Raw genomic sequence first — 18,055 nt, 5'->3', positions numbered from 1 at the left:
CTGGGCTGCTCTAGTAGTGCATTTCTCACATTGGATTACAAGGATCCCACCTATGCTACATAAAAATACAAAATCTACTAGACCAAATCAAAACTACTAGAAAGCAAGTAGCTTTCTCTTAAATAACAGCAACAAATGTGGGATTCCTTTTCAGTGTAAATCACTCCCAAATCAATTAATTCTTAAATACTAAAATACTGCTATCCTAGAAAATTCCATTCTTGCAATCTCAGGAATAGGCAAGCTGGGTTTTCTCCAGCTTCTGTATCATTAGTAGACCTTGTGTAGAACATATCAGGACAGCAGCTAAGTCTGCGGAACTCACTGTTTTCATCATACTATGCTTTCCTTAACAGTTGTGTAATCTTATTCAAGGCTGTAAAACTGCCTAGGTTTCAAAGAGGACGATGTTTGAAGATAATGAATATTCTCAGACGTATCTGGTGGGCTGATTTGTCTTCCCCAGAAGTAGTGCAAGAATCAAACCTGACCAGCAGAAAACAGATTATGTTTTGAGTATTAACACTTTGAAAAACACATGAAAAATATGGAAGTTTAACTGCTGCATTTGCTATGCTGTCTTTTTTAGGAATTGACCAGAGTTTAGCTTAGTATTATACTTCTGATATTTTGCTGTGGTGAGAGAATTAAATAGTTACCAGAAGGAAGATGGCAGACAGTAGTCTTTCTTTTGCAGACCAAGTTTCAGTATCAACTTCAGAAGAAACCTCTTTGCAAGCCCTGCAGGTCCCAATTCTATAATTGCTTGTAAACTGCCAATGTATTTCTGCAAAAGCCACTATCCTTTTTGTTTTGAATAGCTGTGAGGGCATCAAGCTTAAGGTTTCACAGATCTTACTGCCTATTGCTATTTTTTCTTCACTAAAATAACATGTATCAGAAACTATAAAAGGCCAGGAACTTAAAATGTTTAGAATAGAAAAGAACATTGTTATCACAAGTGTAAAGACTCCACCATCCTCCTGACATGAGTGGTGAAGAATCCTCAAAAACATCCCTGCACATAGAGCGAAGATACAGAGTCAAAATTGCATCCTCCTCTTGAAGTAATTTTAGAAATACTAAAATTAAGTCGAGCACTTACAAGGAATAGTAATTAGGCTGATCTGCAGAAGAAACTACATCTTAGGGATTAGAAAGTTGTAGAGGTAAAATGAAAGATTGCAAAATTCAAACTGCATAGGACTTCACACACAGAAAACAAAAAGAAACAGTCATAAATGGAGAAGAACAAGGGGGGCGGAATAGTACTTCAATAGGGTAAAAACTGAAGATACAGCCCTAAAAAACAAATGAAAACTTTGCTACAGTTTTCAAGGGAAACTGATGCTGTTCTTTATCAGACTACCGATTAGCTTAAACAGAAGAAATACAGTATTAGAAGCCTGATTATTTCTGCACATTTGATATGGTACACAAGAAATATTAGTTAAGAAAGAAAACAGAAGAAATACAGTTTGCACTTGTTTAAGAAAAACACTAAAAAAAAGAAAATGAGCTGTGTTTCAGTGGAAATCGTTTGGCTGTAGAATATTATCAGCAGTGCTCCCCAATATTCAGCCTTGTGCCAGTCTATTATTTTTATTAATGTCCTTGGTATAAAAAGATACAGGTGTCATAGAGGAACTTAATAATGGCACAAGATTTGAAGACACCCTCAATAAAAGGAAGATCCAAGTATTGGACAAGAATGACTGAATGATGTTTTAAAAAGTCACAGAAACAGAAGGGAACTGCAGCATGACAGTTGAGGTATGTGGGAAGGTAAAGAAGTTAGTAACAGCTGTTAGGTTCAATAAATGGTTCTTCAAAGTAAAATACTTCAGAAGGACTACTGATAGTGACTTTACAATTATTTCTAGTAGAAGGCTCCTGCAGCAGTTCTGTAGCTTTAGCACAGGATCCAAATAGATGTCTAGAAAAGGAAAAATGAATATTTTAAACCATCTTCAATATAATGTCAAAGAAAAAATTGCAGAAATATATATATATAAAAGTGTTGTAACAAACAGGTAGGTCTTCCTCAGATGTCTCGCAGCCTGTGTTACTGTTTACATCAGCACGAGTAAATTGTGCTATGAGATCAAAGCAGCAGCTTCTTCCTCTCACTTTGCATTGGCGTAATCAACGGAGAGAGCACTGAAGTCAACAGAAATTCTTGACTCGAGGGACTGATTCAGAAAGCTACAGTAACTTTCAGCAAAGCTGATATACACTCCATGCTATCAATATCTCTCAGAATCAGGCCTTTTAACTGGCACCAAATTAATCTCATAAGGCAACTACTCGTTGTAGTTATGTTACCATGTTGGTTCCTTGAAAAAAATACATAACTTTAATTTCACAGAAAACGTACTATTGAATTGCTTTTTCTCTCTGAGTCATGGGAGATACATGTTGAGGTCTTTGTTTCTTTGCTCATTTTCCTATTACACTTTATTATTGACCTACTCAATATAGCTTCTGAGCACCAATCTCAGTAAAAGCACAGAAATACCCTGGAAACACCACCATAAAGATTACCAATGTGCAGGAGAAACATTCTACTTCCTTGTTTTGCTTTGGTCTTAAATATCTGCTTCTTACAAATGATCAAAATCTGGAATTCCTCATAATAATTCTTTAAATACCACAAAAGAAAATAAATGAATCTATAGCTAACCCAACATGGTTTATGGCACTCCTCCTGATTTCTTACTGATAAGCATTATTTGTTATTTGTGCTTTTAGCTCATTTCTATTATGCTATTAGTTTTTCATCAGTAAGATTTAACTAGTAATATTTTTTTCTAGGCTTCCATTCAAAATTTTATTTTTCAATTACATCCTTTACCTTACTGAAACAAATAACTTCTGTTGTCCTACAGTCTGCATTTGTGTTTTGCTTATTTTGTGCAGCAACATTACAACCTAACAAAGTTGATATTAATTTTATTATTTACATTTTATTGCATATCTGCTCATTTCTTGTTTTAAGCAATTATAAAAACAAACTCTGGCTTTCCATTGAACAAGTATCTCCATTTCAGAAGCCTCCTGCCTATGCAGATTTTGTTTAGAGCAGAATATGCATGCTACTACATAAGTGAATAAGAAGTGGTTTAGAACAACTAACACTAGTTATGTCAATTTAAAACGTTTAAATGTATTTAACAAGTGTTGAGTAACATGTACTCAACTAGTCTGGTCATGATTATTTGTAATGACTGCTTAAACTGAAATGACCTCCTACAGATCTTCTGTAAACTCCTATTTAGGTATTTTGACACTACTTTTTGTACCATATGTTAATGCTCCATTATATTTCAATATTCAACGATCCACATTCTAAAAAACTGGAAAGGGAAATATCAAGCAATAAACATACCTAAGATTCCCATAATTGTTCACATGCAAATAAATATACTTTTCCCTCTCATCTTTGTCTTGTCTTACCCACACAGATATGAAAAACAGTAACGAATTCCCTCTTCTGGTCCAGCTCTTCAGTAGGATAATTCAGCAGACCAAGGACTTCAATATAGATCATTTGGTCTAGCATTAATTGCACAAATTTTAGAAGCTGCTCTTCCTCCATCTTCTTTATACAGAAGGTTTAATCACATTATTTAAATCACAGAAAATATCAGTGCATGATAAACACATTCACATCCAAATTATTTAAACTAAAATGCTGGGAAACTTGCTAACGTGAGAGGCTTCTAGAGCATCAGGAAAACAATTCCCAGAAATATCCAGCTTTTTATGTGAATCAATGAAATCTTCATACGAACCGCTGAAGCATTTAATTTTTTTTTTAAAGCAGTCTTCTACACAGCCCCAATTTTCAAAAAATAACTATGACTTAAAAGTATAATGAGAGCTAGTTCAAAAAAAACCAGCGTAAGCACACAGTCTAGTGTGTAGTCTATTGTAATTAAGACCAGTGATTCAATACCTATTGCTACTGGCCAGGTATCATAGCAACCTTGTGTCAGTGAATACTGCTGGAAAACTGTTCAGCACCAGCAAGACTATGCTTCAGGAAAATCTACAATGGCACTACAGATTGTCAACATCTGTGGGGGTTGTTACAGGGAGAACAACAAAGAAATCTGCTTTAAAAAAAACTGCTTAGAAAATTGACAGGGATACTACAGGAGCACTACGAAAAGGAAAAAAAAATACTAATAGGAAGGAAAGATAATTTGTTGTCATTAGTCACATAATTTATACATCCACATCCTAATACCCATCCATATAAGCCAGAGAGTTGAAATAACATTGCATTGCCAGTGTTTATGTATATCCACAAAGTACTATCTTATTGTTTACTAAACCACGCGCATCATTTATCACCTGCATTAATCTGAAAACAAAACAGAGCAACTTTTAAAATAATATTTAAATTTCATACATAAACTCTAGATGGTCTTGTATAAATCTGCAAAAAAAGAAAAAATAGGTTACTATGAACAAGAACCCAGTATTGATTTTTCTGTGGTGCAGTAAAGCATCTCCATTCTATTTGGCTGCTGTCAAAGCCACTCTTTAACAGCTGGAGTCAAATTGCACTATTTACAGCAAGAGCCCTTGTCAAGTGGACCATAAGTATTCTAACAATACACTATTCAAATGGCACTTTGCCACACAAATTGCTGACTTGATGAATACCCTATGTCAATGACTAAGGCCCATATAAAAGTTTCATTTTTATGAGAGGTTTTACATTCACATATTAAGTAAAGCTTTCTTGAAGAACTATTAAGCTATATATTTCAGGTCTTTTGGCGCTGAAAATAATTAAAATCTGTTTAAATATATCAAGGGAATTTGACAACATTAATATGGATCTTGTGTTAACTGCATTTGTCACACTCGTCCGTTATTGGTACTCCCACTGGCACGTGCAGCACAATAAAAGAATTAAAATGGCCAAAGCACCATGAAATCAAAGCATTCTGCTTTTGTATCTGTGATTTACATGATGACAAATGTTTTGAAAGAAAGCCTTTGAAGCTGGACTGTTATGCGAGGATATTTTTCTCCTTTCTTCTAAGGATAAAGGGACTATTACCTTTCAGACATTGTTTTGTCTTAAATATAGTATTAATAATAAAAAATAAAGTAATATTAAAAATAAAGACAGTGCTGAATCTTGCTTGCCATCTTCATGTGGATTGCCTCACCATACAAAATAAGGATCACTGACAAGTGTAAAATCCACAGGACAGAATATCTACTCTTGACTTTTTCTATTACATAAACCTTTTAAAACTGAAATCTTCGTAAACATTCTATGCTAAAATGTTAAGTCAGGAGTTAAATGAAGAAAAGGGAAAAAACTGATATGCAATGCTTTAGAAAAAAGTAAGAGTCAAACACGTGCTGATTATTTTTTAGTAAAATAGAAATGTTTTAAATAATATAGTGTGTTGTTGAATTTCTAATACACAATTTTCCAAAGAAACAAATTGATAATGAAATATTGAATGTAAACATAAAGTCTTTTGTTAACCTAGAAGTTCTGTGTTAGTTTCATCAGTGTGGTCATTATTCACAAAAATAGAGCATAAAGTGTTGAATCTACCGATATCCATAGAACTCCCACTAATTTCATGCAATTGGATTTCAGGAGACTATCTCAAAATGTTTTAATACAATAACCAGAAAGAGTCAGTACAGTACTTTTCAAAAAGTTAAAATGTATCCTGAATAAGAACTACAAAAAATGGTGGACTTCATTACAAGTCTTTTATAGTGTCAACTACACAAAGTCCTAGAGCTCCACGCTCCCTTGGCGTAGCGCACGCTGGCCTTCTGGAAGAGCATTATAAGGGGGCCCTCCAATGTCATAGTTTTGCTAGGTTCACCTACACGTTATATGTACAGCCTCTGGCCTCTCCCATCCCAATCTATAAAGCATGGTCTAACAGGGATGGAAGTGGGAAAAAGTGCCAGCTTGTAAAGAATGAAGGATTTTTTGATCAGAAGTGGCTTTCCAAGTGCAGATCTTTGTATGGAGACACAAAATAAAATATTTATTAGGGTATTAGACTAAAATAATGTGACTACAGCAATGATTAAAAAAAAGAAAAAGTAAAAAGAGAAGGTGAAGGAAAGAAAAGCTCTTTCAGTAGTTACTGTTAAACTTCCTTATGACTATCAATTTTCTTTCAATAAAAAAATCTTTATCTGGACAAGATAATTTATGAACAAAGTTTAAACATGAAAATGGATATCTTAGTGCAAAATCAGAACAGCTGAGACATGTCTGATCAGGTAATGTGTTATAAATGCTATGACTTCACTGCCACACTATTGTGACATTGCTTCCAAATTAAAATCATAGTAATCCACAAAGCATATTAAACTTCCCACACAATCAACCAAGAACTAGTTCCCCATATTCCATAGGTAGCAAATTTTATTTACAATCACTTTGTTAAATTTATACAATTTTCAATTTAAAAGGGATTACCAAAACTACGTTCCAAAGACAACTATTAACTTTTACTGTTGTTCCTCTTAAAATGCAAGAAGAACTATTCCTTTTACTAAAAGTAACAGAGCGATCAGATTCTGCATCAATGGCCAACTCGTGCACCATCTGCCCCACAAGATGCTCAGCAGGATTATGCTCTAATAAGACTTTTCAGCAAATGGCATCAAAAGGAACTTTAGAAATCAGACTAAGGTTAGTCAAAGGTCAAAGACAAATATAAAGAGTTAAACAACCAGTTTGAACTCAAAGGTACATTTAAATTTGTAAGTCCGATAAAGAAAAAGACTAGAAAATTCAGAAACAGGACTTGGATTAAGCTGTCCTTTATATCGGACTGAATTTTGGAAAAACAGTTTTTCAGGCACTACAATTAAGAAAGCCAAGAAGTTAAAAGTCCAGAGACCATCTGAAGGCTGTTTTTCATGCACTTGTGATTTGAAGGAGGCATTTTTTATTATCTGATATTTGCAAGAGGTATTTATGATTTACAGTGCTGAGGATTAGTGAATATGATTTCCACTGGTCTATTGCAAAGAACAGAATTCCCAAAATTCATTAATAAAAAGTGATAAGCATGAACAAACAATGAAGACCCATTCTTAAGATACTTTTATATCAAGAACTCAAATGAATACACTCACTCCTGACAGGCAAATCAGGTATTAGAAAAAGGCATGTATCGTTATCTTCCAGCCTGAATAAAGTAATACATACCTTATTGAATTTGAGATTTTATTAAAATTGTGACAGTTTTAATAATTGGTTTTACATGTAACAAATACAGCATTCTATATATCAACAGATAATTGATAGATGTATAGATATATTTAAGGCACAAACAAATAAAATGACTATTGCATTTTTAACCTTACTTCTCATTATCTGGTATCTCTGCACTTGTTTTTTCAGCTTTAATACTACATTAACACTAGTTTCAGTATGGAATTTACTTCAGCTTCCCCTCCCTCCCCCAAAACCACATCTTTTCCATCAATTGCTATTATTTGCCTTGATTATTTCTGTGAAAAACTTAGATAAAGCTAGCACTCTGTCTGGTTCCAAATCTCTCCTGAAGACTGTGATACCCATTTGTGGCACAGCATCTTATAAGGAACAGCACCATCCTCCTTTTAACCAGTGAATTGCCAAATTTAATTGCAGTAGTATAAATGAGGACAGACACTCACACACTGTTCTGCAATGATGTCCAGAGAAAACAGAAACACCCAATAAAAACTAGCACTGAATTACAACAGAAACCTGCACTTTTGCAGAAACACAACAGGGGAAAGGCCAATGGCTTTGCGCTGTAATGTGCCTTTTTTAAAGGCTTTTCCATCTCAACTGATGGGTTTAATTTTTCTGAAGGTACTTGTTGATAGATGCAGAATCTAATGGCAGTCGCAGGCCAGCAGCATAAGGAAATGGGGTCTAACTGCAGGTGCCAAGTCCTTGGGAAAAGTCTTTAAGAATCTACTGATAGCCTTAAGGCATTCCCCCATCTTCCCCATTTGTTTCGTGAAACGGAGTCTAAGCCATAAAAATTGAGCCAACAGGACCAAGGCTTTACAATTTTAAAACCAAGTCTCCACACCTTTTACACAGGTTTACGTATCAATAAAGGTGAAAGAGTGAAGAATTTGGATCACAACTCATTGCTCTTAAACTCTCTACTCTTCATTCTTACCTTATCAGAAGTTTTCTCTGTATGAGTAAGATTGTAAGAGACCATGCCATGCTTGTAAGAGCTAGAGGGTTTGTATGCAGTATCTTTACGCCTTTTTGAATCTTGAGATATAGGAAGTAGAGCACCTGCCATTAAATATTCAGAATCTTCAATGGAAGTAAGAATTGCTTTTGCTGTTTCACCTGTTTCATGCCGTTCTAGTGTACCTAGAGAAACACAACAGAAACTGCAATTTTTTCAAGGAACTACACTACTTCATACCTATTTCAGCGTAAATATCACAGTATTAACATAATACATTTCATGTGAGCAGACAAACCATGATTTTATGTTTACAGATGAACCAGTTCCTCACTCTCTAACCCCTAAAAATGTAAATTAACATAAGGGTCTATTCCACAGCATTACTACATAAAAAAATAAAAGCTTAATTTCTTCTAAAGAAATCACAGCAGCAAATACATCAGATAGACTGCAAGAAACTTAGGATATCTTGTAAAATGTGTGAATTCAGAAGCAATTTTCAAAATGTGCAACAAAAGAAATTAAGGAAAACACCACCTGCCCTCTTTTCAAATCATCAGACCTTCACTTGTTTTCTTCTCACAAAGCCTTCAAACACACATGCATACATCATTTTATACTATATATATATAATCATTAACATTGAACAATAACACATTTATGTAATATTTTAGTGCTGTCCTCTAGTGTTCTGATTACAAATAGCAAGGGAAAGATCAAAGTTTTCCTTCCATTCTCCACAACCATTTTTACCTTTGAAACAAGCACATGAAAATATTACATACAGGTTAATAGTCAAGAATGTGACTACAATGTTTAAGGGACTTTGTTTTACCATTTGTGTGGCTCTAGTGAAATTGCTTCAAGTGTTACATCCAGAGTATACACTGATTGGAGTGCTATTCCCCAAGTACCTCCAAGTAAGTTTTCCCTGCTTTTTGCTTTTCCTTTCCCTATTTTCTTTTCCACTTTCACTTTTAATTTTTACTGTAACCTCCTCTACTTCCTAGAGAAAAAAAATCAGTAAAAGTGGAACATTGCTTCATGACTGCTCTTTATCTTCAACTTTTGCTATTCTAGCCATAATGAAAAATTGTGGGGCATAGAACTGATCCATTTCTGACAGACAGCCACTTTAATTCTTCTCACCTCCTCCTTACTAAAGGATTTATTCTTTCACACATAAAGCAGCACCTAAGTACAAAGAGATGAAATAGTCAAGAAAGGTAGATGATGTGATGCCACCCGCTTGTCTCACGGAGTAGGAGGCTGGGCTAGACCCTCAGTTTGACAGCCCCAAAGGGAGGGAGCTCCTATCTGAAGACACAGTGGGACACCTCTTCTCTTCCAGGATCTCTGGGCTGTTCATGGGTTACATAGAAAGAAGAACTATTGATTTGCTCTGTTCCCCTCACCTTTAGAGGGGACACTTCCAACCAGATCCTTCTTTCCTTCCCTTCATACATTCTACACAGGCACTATATTTTTTTTCTGCAGGGTATTGACCTCACTGGAGCCAGAAAAGTTTTTTTCCCCCCACACTTGGCAAAGATTCATTTTTCCCCCCCTCACCTTTTTCATAGCACTCCAGAGGTAAAACTTTAGAAAACAGAAATAGGACTCAAATACTTGAAGTTTGCAGGATATTTAACTCTGAACAAATGAAGCAAACAATCAGCTTTATTGGCATAAAATATTCGGATTCATCATTTGCTACACTGTAGCAGTCTTTTGACAGACAGTCATTATAAACCTAAGCACCACAGTGTATACTGAGCTGCTGCATCTTTTAATTATAAAGCAGTATAAAGTAGACACCATGAACCTTTGAGTTTGGCTTTTCTGCATCATATAATTCAACTATTTCTACTGCAGAAAATTAAAAACTCCAACTTTTTAATTAGAATGAGTGTTCATGACCTGAAGCTTATGTTATTTTGATAACAGTACTTTATTTGTGAGTACTAAAGATCTCTAAAATGAGCTTAAATATATTTTAAATGAACTCCTGGTATACACCACACATTTCCTACAGGAATTTAACTCATAAGAAACATGGCTGAAATTGTCTCTTTTTTTTTTAATAAATATCAAAGATAAAGGACATGTAAAGAATTTAAAAAGAATTAAATATCTGATGTAATGATGTGAAATGTTTTTTCCCTTAAGTTTGAAATCTTTGTAGCCTCAAGTAATCCAACATGAATTTTCCCTTTCACTGCTACCAGAAAAAAAGCATGTAACAAAGTGCTAAAAATATTGGACTGGGATTGAGGGATCTCATACGATATATTTGTGTGTGTGTGTGTGTGTGTGTGTGTATAAAAAGTCTCTTTATCTGAAATTTTTTCTTTGAAACTCATCCCTCTCTGTTCACTTTAGTATTACCTCCATTACTTCAACAGCCAAGAGTCTTTACACTCTGAGCAGAAGAAGGTAATGCAACTGATTCTTTTTGTCCCCTACAACTCAGTTGAATGCCACAGACTGCTATAATATAGCACCGAAAGGTAAGGATCAGGCCCAGCTCTTTAAGACATAATTTTCTTCTCCCATCCCCACAATTTGCAGCCAGTGACAGGGACTGTTACAGAACTGAATATTAACTGGAAGGATAGCAAGTTGCCCAAGAACTACAACTCTACAGTCAGGCTGCCTATAAGCACTTCAAACAAAACTAGCTGCAAAGCTCCCATCACTGCAACATCTGGATATTTCACAAGCATGAAAATAGCTATATTCATAAAAGCCTACAATGAAAGATTAATACAATCCGTACTAGATGTACGCATGGAATGTGTTCGCACATTCTTAAGGGTATTATGATGGTTGCAAAGCTAACCATTAAGAAGTCTGGAAATACTACAGTTACTCATTCAGTACTATTTTGGAGTATGCATGCAGTGTAGCCTTTAGGACTATAAACATATCCTTTGCCTGCACAGGTCCTCCTGCAACATTCAGGGCACAAGATGAATAAAAGTCATGAAGAAAGTAGTTCAATCCCTTAAGTGCGAAGAACTAAGCTTTCTCTACAACATACTGCTGCAAGTCCACTATGCAGAGAATGCATACATCATTGTTGTCTGTGTTGCTTTTGCCGGTGCATGCGTGTTGTTATCTTTACTTTACAGGCAAGGAGCTAAGGCACAGGACTGCAATAAAAATCTTAATAAATCCACTAATTTGGGGGACACTATTAAATTATAAAGACCTGACTTTACATACTATTTAACATTAGACAGAATTTCAAATATTCAGGTCTTCCCCATCAAATATCCTGGTCACAGATCAGGTATTTCAAAAATGAAAAATGAACAATTAAAACCAAACTTCATCATTTGGTCACAAGTGACTTGCCTAACACCACGTGGCAAACAGAGATAGAATCCAGGCTCCCAAGCAGAAGTCAGCTACATTGCCATCATGGAGAATATCATTCTTATTCTCTGAAATTCCCTAACTCATTCACTCCTCACCTTTCCTCTCACGCAGCAAATGAGACAGACAAGATTGCAGATAATAGCCTCCTTCACCACATAATCCCAAGTCATCCCCAGAGCCAGACCACCCTGTTGAAGAATCTTGTGGAAATAAAAGGATATGATCATTTAAAGATCATCATACTTGCAGAAGAGGATAAAACCATATTTCCAAAAAACCTGTAATTGAGTTCTCTGATTTTTTACCTTCCCATATATATACACACATGTACATACAGGGGTAAAAATATGTATTTAGCATTTGCATTATTTTACATACATTAGGGCTCTGGCAACAGGCTCAGAGAAAAGTTTTCAGCTTCTGGTTGAGGGAAAGATTGAGTCCCTTCCCCTGAAAATTTAACTTGCTGTTGATGGAAAAGGACAGAGACTGGAAGTAATGGTAACAATTGCAGAAGGAGATGGTGACAGTAGAAATTCACTGTTGGAGACCACGGCCTGAATGGAACGAACAGCCAGTCTTGATGTACACAAATGCATTTTTTTAAACATGTATACATATGCATATGTATGTAAAATATGTACACATATATGTATAGACATAATTTTCAAATGCTGGCAGGTGTGTTTCTACATCTTACAGACTTTGGACGCAAACTGAGAAACAAAGGAAAGGGTGTTAGAGTTACTGATCACTTCTGTTACTTACCAAATTCGTTTCCATCAATGGCAGGATGACGCCATAGCAAGTACATCACTTACTATTTCTAGTTTGGAAAGGAGAAAGTTAACTGCTTATCAACCAAAAACCCTTCTAGGTTCATACTAGGCAAGAAATTTGCAAGAATTCACAGATACAGGAGTCATAATCCTTATTTTTTTTTAAACATATTTATAGACAGAAACATTGAATAGAACAGAATGCCCTGGACAACCAACTTAGATTCTTCCTAAACAACGACTACATCATACAATCAATTTCAAAAATGTATTTAGCTCCCTCTTAAAATCATTTGTGTCATTTATAATAGCTATCTCAAATTCCTAAGGATCCTAAGTAGCACTTTCTAGAAGACGGTTCCTTTCTTAAAAAATGCACTTGCTTCCATATACTAGTTAGTCACAGCTCTTTGTATGTGTGTATATGAAGAGTTGTGTATACATCTGGAGTTGCAATAAAAGTGCACAAAGTGCACAGGGAAATGAGCGTGATGATGGAAGGGAGTTGGTGTTGAAGAAAATATTACAAGGCATTTATTTTATCCAATGTACTTCAGGAGATGGAAACCAAAATGAAAGTATATAACTCAATTGCAAAGTATGTAGCAGAGACAAAGCAAAGGAAGACATCATGATTTTGACTCCTAAACACATTGCAGGATGAACATCTTTAAAAGAAACAAATATAGTGGAAAAAACCTGTTTATCTGACAAAGACATTCTGACCAATGCAAACAATCAAAAGAGTAGCAGGGTGGGGTGATTACTGTTCCAGAAACACTTATCTTTTAAATAAGAGACAACATATTCCTAAAAGAAAATAAAAAGAATAATAAAAGACACAGACTGTGCATGGGATTAAGAAAGAGGAGAGAAAGACAACTCAAGCCTGCAGTGTTTTAAAAGCAAGTGAGCCCCAAAGCTTTTGATTGGGGAGAATAAAATAACAATGGATCAAGGGGAAACAGATATGGTTTTCTACAGAGCAGCAATACCACAACTATGACCCCCTACTACACATACAAAATACAGGAAAAGAAAGTCTTTATCTCTCTAAAGCTGTGACCATGGCAACCAAGTCTCAAGAACAGACAAGACTGGAGTATTTCACTCTCCTGGGCAGCTTTGGACCACCAGATGTGACTGGCTAGAGACTGTTACAACATCTTATTCCTCTTCTGGACCAAGTACTATAAATTGGGTCTCTTGGTGTTAGAGCTGTCCATGCAGTTCTCTGGGTTCCTACTGAATGATGCATTTTTACCAGAGGAGGTCATGCATATTATCATGCCTCAAGATGAGGTATTCACTTACATCACATGACCTGTCATATCACCAGGCTCCAGTGCTTTCTGCTTGCTGTCACAGCTAAAGTATTGAAAAGACATCCTCAATATTGCAATGCTGTTGTGACCTAGTAACTCAGCTGAATCTTATAGTGTTAGAGTGATCTGTGCAAACAAAGAATTGTTTCAGAATTAATTTTATTTTAAAAAAGAGCATCTGGTTAAGAACAAATCCTTTTCTTCAAATTTACTAGTAAGCAAAATAAACGTCTTTCAGACCAAAGTTCATCCGTAATATTAGCCACTTCCTGGAGTTTTATTTTCTGTCAAGATCTTTCTTTCCATATATACGTTTCATCTGAAAAGGGACTCTGATCCACTTCTTTTCTATGCAGAGTCAGACAAACAGAAACTTCATGTTCCCCATTAGAAGATGCTTGAATTTTACAAGTCTACAATACAGCTTCAAGACAGTGGTCGAACATTTTGCCTGAAAATTTTAATTGCTAGTTCTATCACCAACACCAAATGGCCCAAACCAGATGGAGCAAACATTGCATTAAATAAGCATATACTGTTCCATCCAACATCAAGACACAAATTTCAATGCAACCTACAAATATAGATGGGATGGATCAACCAAAGCCTGCCTATAAAAAGCCACTTATCTCTAAAATCCTCAGGATGTTTTACATATAGCAACAGATAACAATTTAGAGACACTGTTATTAGAGCATGATATACAGAAGCATGTAGAGTAGTAACTTGTGAGCAAAACAGATTTGGCAGACACTCGACAGTCATTTTTCCATTTGGAGATTTTTGCAGGGAGTCCAGTCACTAAATATTACTGATGTCTTCTCCTGAAGACATTCTCAAAATATCGTTAGCAAACTACTGTCAGAATAAGACTAATGCCTGCTTTAGTTAAAGAAAGCAACGAAGAACAATATAAAGAAAACTTCTGGAATATCACATATAATACAGTTATAGATATGTAGGTAGAAAGAGCAGTTCTCCAGCACTTGGCTCAATTTCTGCTGCAGGCCTAGCCTAGAGGAGAAGGGCCATTACAGCTCCCCAGTTTTCTCTGGCTCCATCTAAGCTGTCTTAAACAAAGGGCAATAATCCTGTAACAGGAACTGCTGAGATACAGTAAGTGTGCTCGGTTCAGCTGAGTGGAAGTGGCCAGTTCTGAACTCAGGAAGAGATGTGGACAGTTTGTCTTACCATTTGAGACACAGGGCAAGGAAGAGAACACATCCCTTAATGTCCAGAATGACATCCCTCCATGAGATCAATAAACTTTTTTCTGACTGCACATACTATGCTCTATCAGTTCTTAATTCCACTGTCTCTTTTTCTATATCATCATACTTTATTATTATTAATAACAAAGCAAGAATTGAGATCAACTATCACCTGTCTTTAAGGCATGCATCCTCTTAAGCATGGACACATACAGCTAAATACCATTTATATTCCATCTAGTATCTCAAGTATACATTAAAATATCAGGCTATTCTCTGCATAAAAACATATGTCCTTAGCTTACCTAGTTTTGGAAAAAGGTGACATTGCTTTTTGCTTCTGAGACTCAAGGACTCACCCAAGCTCCTCTGCCTTTTATTATTATACATCCCTACATATTTACTGAACAATGGCCCAAATTTACATAGAAAGAAAACAATATGAATTAGTCAGTGGCAGCTGGACTGACCTGAGGCTTACAAGTGTAAAAGAAGATGCCATGGAAAAGGCAAGAAATTAAATCTTAACTAAAAGGCTGACAAATTAAAAAGCTTCGACAAAGCATATATATTCTTATTTATGACTTATTTTCAATTATTCACATTTTCAACATATGCCAACCAAGAACTAAGTTTCCTTTTTCTTTTAGAAATGGATGTAGGCAATAGCATAAAATGTTCAGAGAAACTGCAGTGAGATGGCAGCTTTCAATCACTGCATCATTCAATGCATGTTATCATGTGCATATCATTTGCATTGTGTGTTACCTTTAATACACTTTGAATTTCCACATAGAATTGCTTTCTTAGAGAAAGATTTTCTAAAGAAGAAAAAACTTGTTTAATGTTGCACTACATCTTCCTAGAGCTACAGTACTCCTGGCCCAACATGTTGTCTCAGTTCAAAAGTGCACAGCTGGGTTAACTCCCTCCCTGCAGGTTCTCCCTTTCTCTAAGGACACCTTAATGCAAAGCAAGAGCAGGGGAGGAGAAATCAAGAAGGCCTAAGCCCACGTGGAGTCTGCCCTGACTATTAACGCTGAAGGTCAGACCATGACCTAAGAACAAAACAGCTAAATCACTAGAGCCTTTTTCCAAATATGAAAAGCTCCCTTCAGGGGAGATAAGCCTTTCAGAGTCTTCAATTATCTCCTCAGAGTAATGCAACAGGGTACTTAATATTTGAGCCATACTTTTGTAAGGGCCATTCTTTAGTTTCACATGGATGATGAAATTACATGTAATATAACTGTTTTAGAAAGATCACTGTTAAGAAAATCAAACGAGACAGATTTGGGCTATTATCAGAAAAAGCATGAAATAAACCACAAGCATGTTTTTTGTACAAGCAAGCATATATTTGAGCCCATATTCTGTGTGCATTCATGGACCTGTACCTGACTCAAAACAAATCTCTTATTTAAAAGATGCACTTACCAATACTTTGTGTAATTCTAAAATGAAGGAAGCAAAGATATTATGTAGGTGTGAACATATGCATGGACTTTGTGAGTGTGTGTACAAGACAATGACTGAATGATAGGAGAAGGGGAAAAGAGGTTAGCATACATTTTCTGAAGCATAGGGTTAGTCTGAAACAGGATAGAAATTTTACTCAGAGTTTCTTGGAAAGAAAAAAAAAAAAAAAAAAAATCAGTCAAGCAATTTGTCATACACTGTATTTTCCTGAAAACCTGGCATCTCTCTGAAAGCCTTCTACCACTTCACTGTTTTCATTAACATAAATTAAAGCAATATTACCACAAGTTTAATTTTATTATTGAAAAGTCTAACAAGAGTTGACTAGAACTACTGCATAGGCATTTCTATCAAGCAACATCTATCATGGAATTTGGCCACTTGGCACTTTCGAAGATTTATAGTTTATCACCAGTAGAGACAAAGTTCACTGCCTTGCTCACATGAACTGCATAGAGATCGACCTCATGTCTCCTTCCTAACAAAACCATTTCACAGTTACTGCATCTTGCTCCTGCAAATACAGAAATTATGTGGATTTCTGATAAGGGGCATGGGACCCTGGAGGCAAAGTTTGTTAGCCAGGGGAAAGTGAATGAATAAACAGACTTCTCACAAACTTAATATTAATAGATCCTTTTGCTCCCAAGCATGTGGTATGGCAGCATGTAAAAAGAATATTTTTCTGTATTTATATAGTATGTCTCATAAGAGTTACAGAAATAACAAATCTAAAACAGGGTTTTGCATCAGCCCAGATCTTTAGGCTATACAGACTGCATTGAAAAAACAGTAGTGATCACTATGACCTTGACCCTAGCTACAGCACAGCCTCCAGCATACAAAAAGCAACCACAGGATTTATCAGCCAGGCCACACTCACCCACTCAAATCTAATTCTGACCAATGACCTCAAGAGAGAGAAAAAGAAAGATGGAGAGATGGAGAGAAAGGGAAAATGAAAGACAATGAAAGAGACTAAATCATTAAATTTTGCAAGGACTAAAAGGTCACAGGGGCACAATTATGGTTGCTTCTACAATTACCTAGGCATAAATGTATATTAAATTAATGACCAAGTTCACTTTGATACTGTTTTGAAGATTTTATTAAAACTCAAAAAACAAATCACTTCCTCAAAGCCACTGGAGGGGATCTAAAGTTTAGTTTTCTAAACAGTTTAATCACTAATTTCTTTCCAAACCAGAAAAGCTGTCAGTCATACTAAATAAGGGTATCAAAAAAAGAAATGCTGTATCATCATTATTATTACACTGCAGAATATCAAGGTTAATGACACTGTTTTAAAAAAGTGTCTCACAAAACCCTTTAAAGAAATGATTGCGACTTCACTTGACAATACTTTCTTTCTCATTTTCCTAGAATATACTGCCTTCACATATTGCTAGCCACAAGAAAGTAAAATTAGTGCTGTAAGAAACTTATGAACCAAGACATATCAAAGTTTTTCAACAGACTGCAGTTTGAGACCTGTGTTTGTAACATTTTACTCTGACCAATAGAGACTAGGTCAGTCAGTTCTTGGTGACTTCCCTTAGCACTGTATCACCTGCACCATAAAAAAGGGATTTCAGTAAGGTGATACAGAACATTTTCCTTCTTCCAAGTGGGGTGCAAGACCAGCTACATTTCTGATTACA

The 18,055-nt window shown here is 35.6% G+C and overlaps 1 protein-coding gene across 1 annotated transcript in view; it reads right to left on the bottom strand.

Moving 5' to 3' along the window:
• Positions 1-18,055, bottom strand: part of WDR72 (WD repeat domain 72) — a gene marked incomplete at its 5' end in the record, with an annotated part of 107,081 nt that overhangs the window by 73,144 nt on the left and 15,882 nt on the right. Inside the window, one exon of the mRNA XM_026060535.1 lies at positions 8,193-8,398. Within this exon, the coding sequence (XP_025916320.1) occupies positions 8,193-8,398 (206 nt within the window). The remainder of the gene's footprint in view (positions 1-8,192; positions 8,399-18,055) is intronic.

This window comes from Apteryx rowi, unplaced genomic scaffold (genome assembly GCF_003343035.1).
Source record: "Apteryx rowi isolate R43461 unplaced genomic scaffold, aptRow1 scaffold_17, whole genome shotgun sequence".
In the NCBI taxonomy this organism is placed as follows: domain Eukaryota; kingdom Metazoa; phylum Chordata; class Aves; order Apterygiformes; family Apterygidae; genus Apteryx; species Apteryx rowi.
Note: the sequence above shows the minus strand (reverse complement) of the source record. Positions and strands in the feature narration are given on the sequence as shown.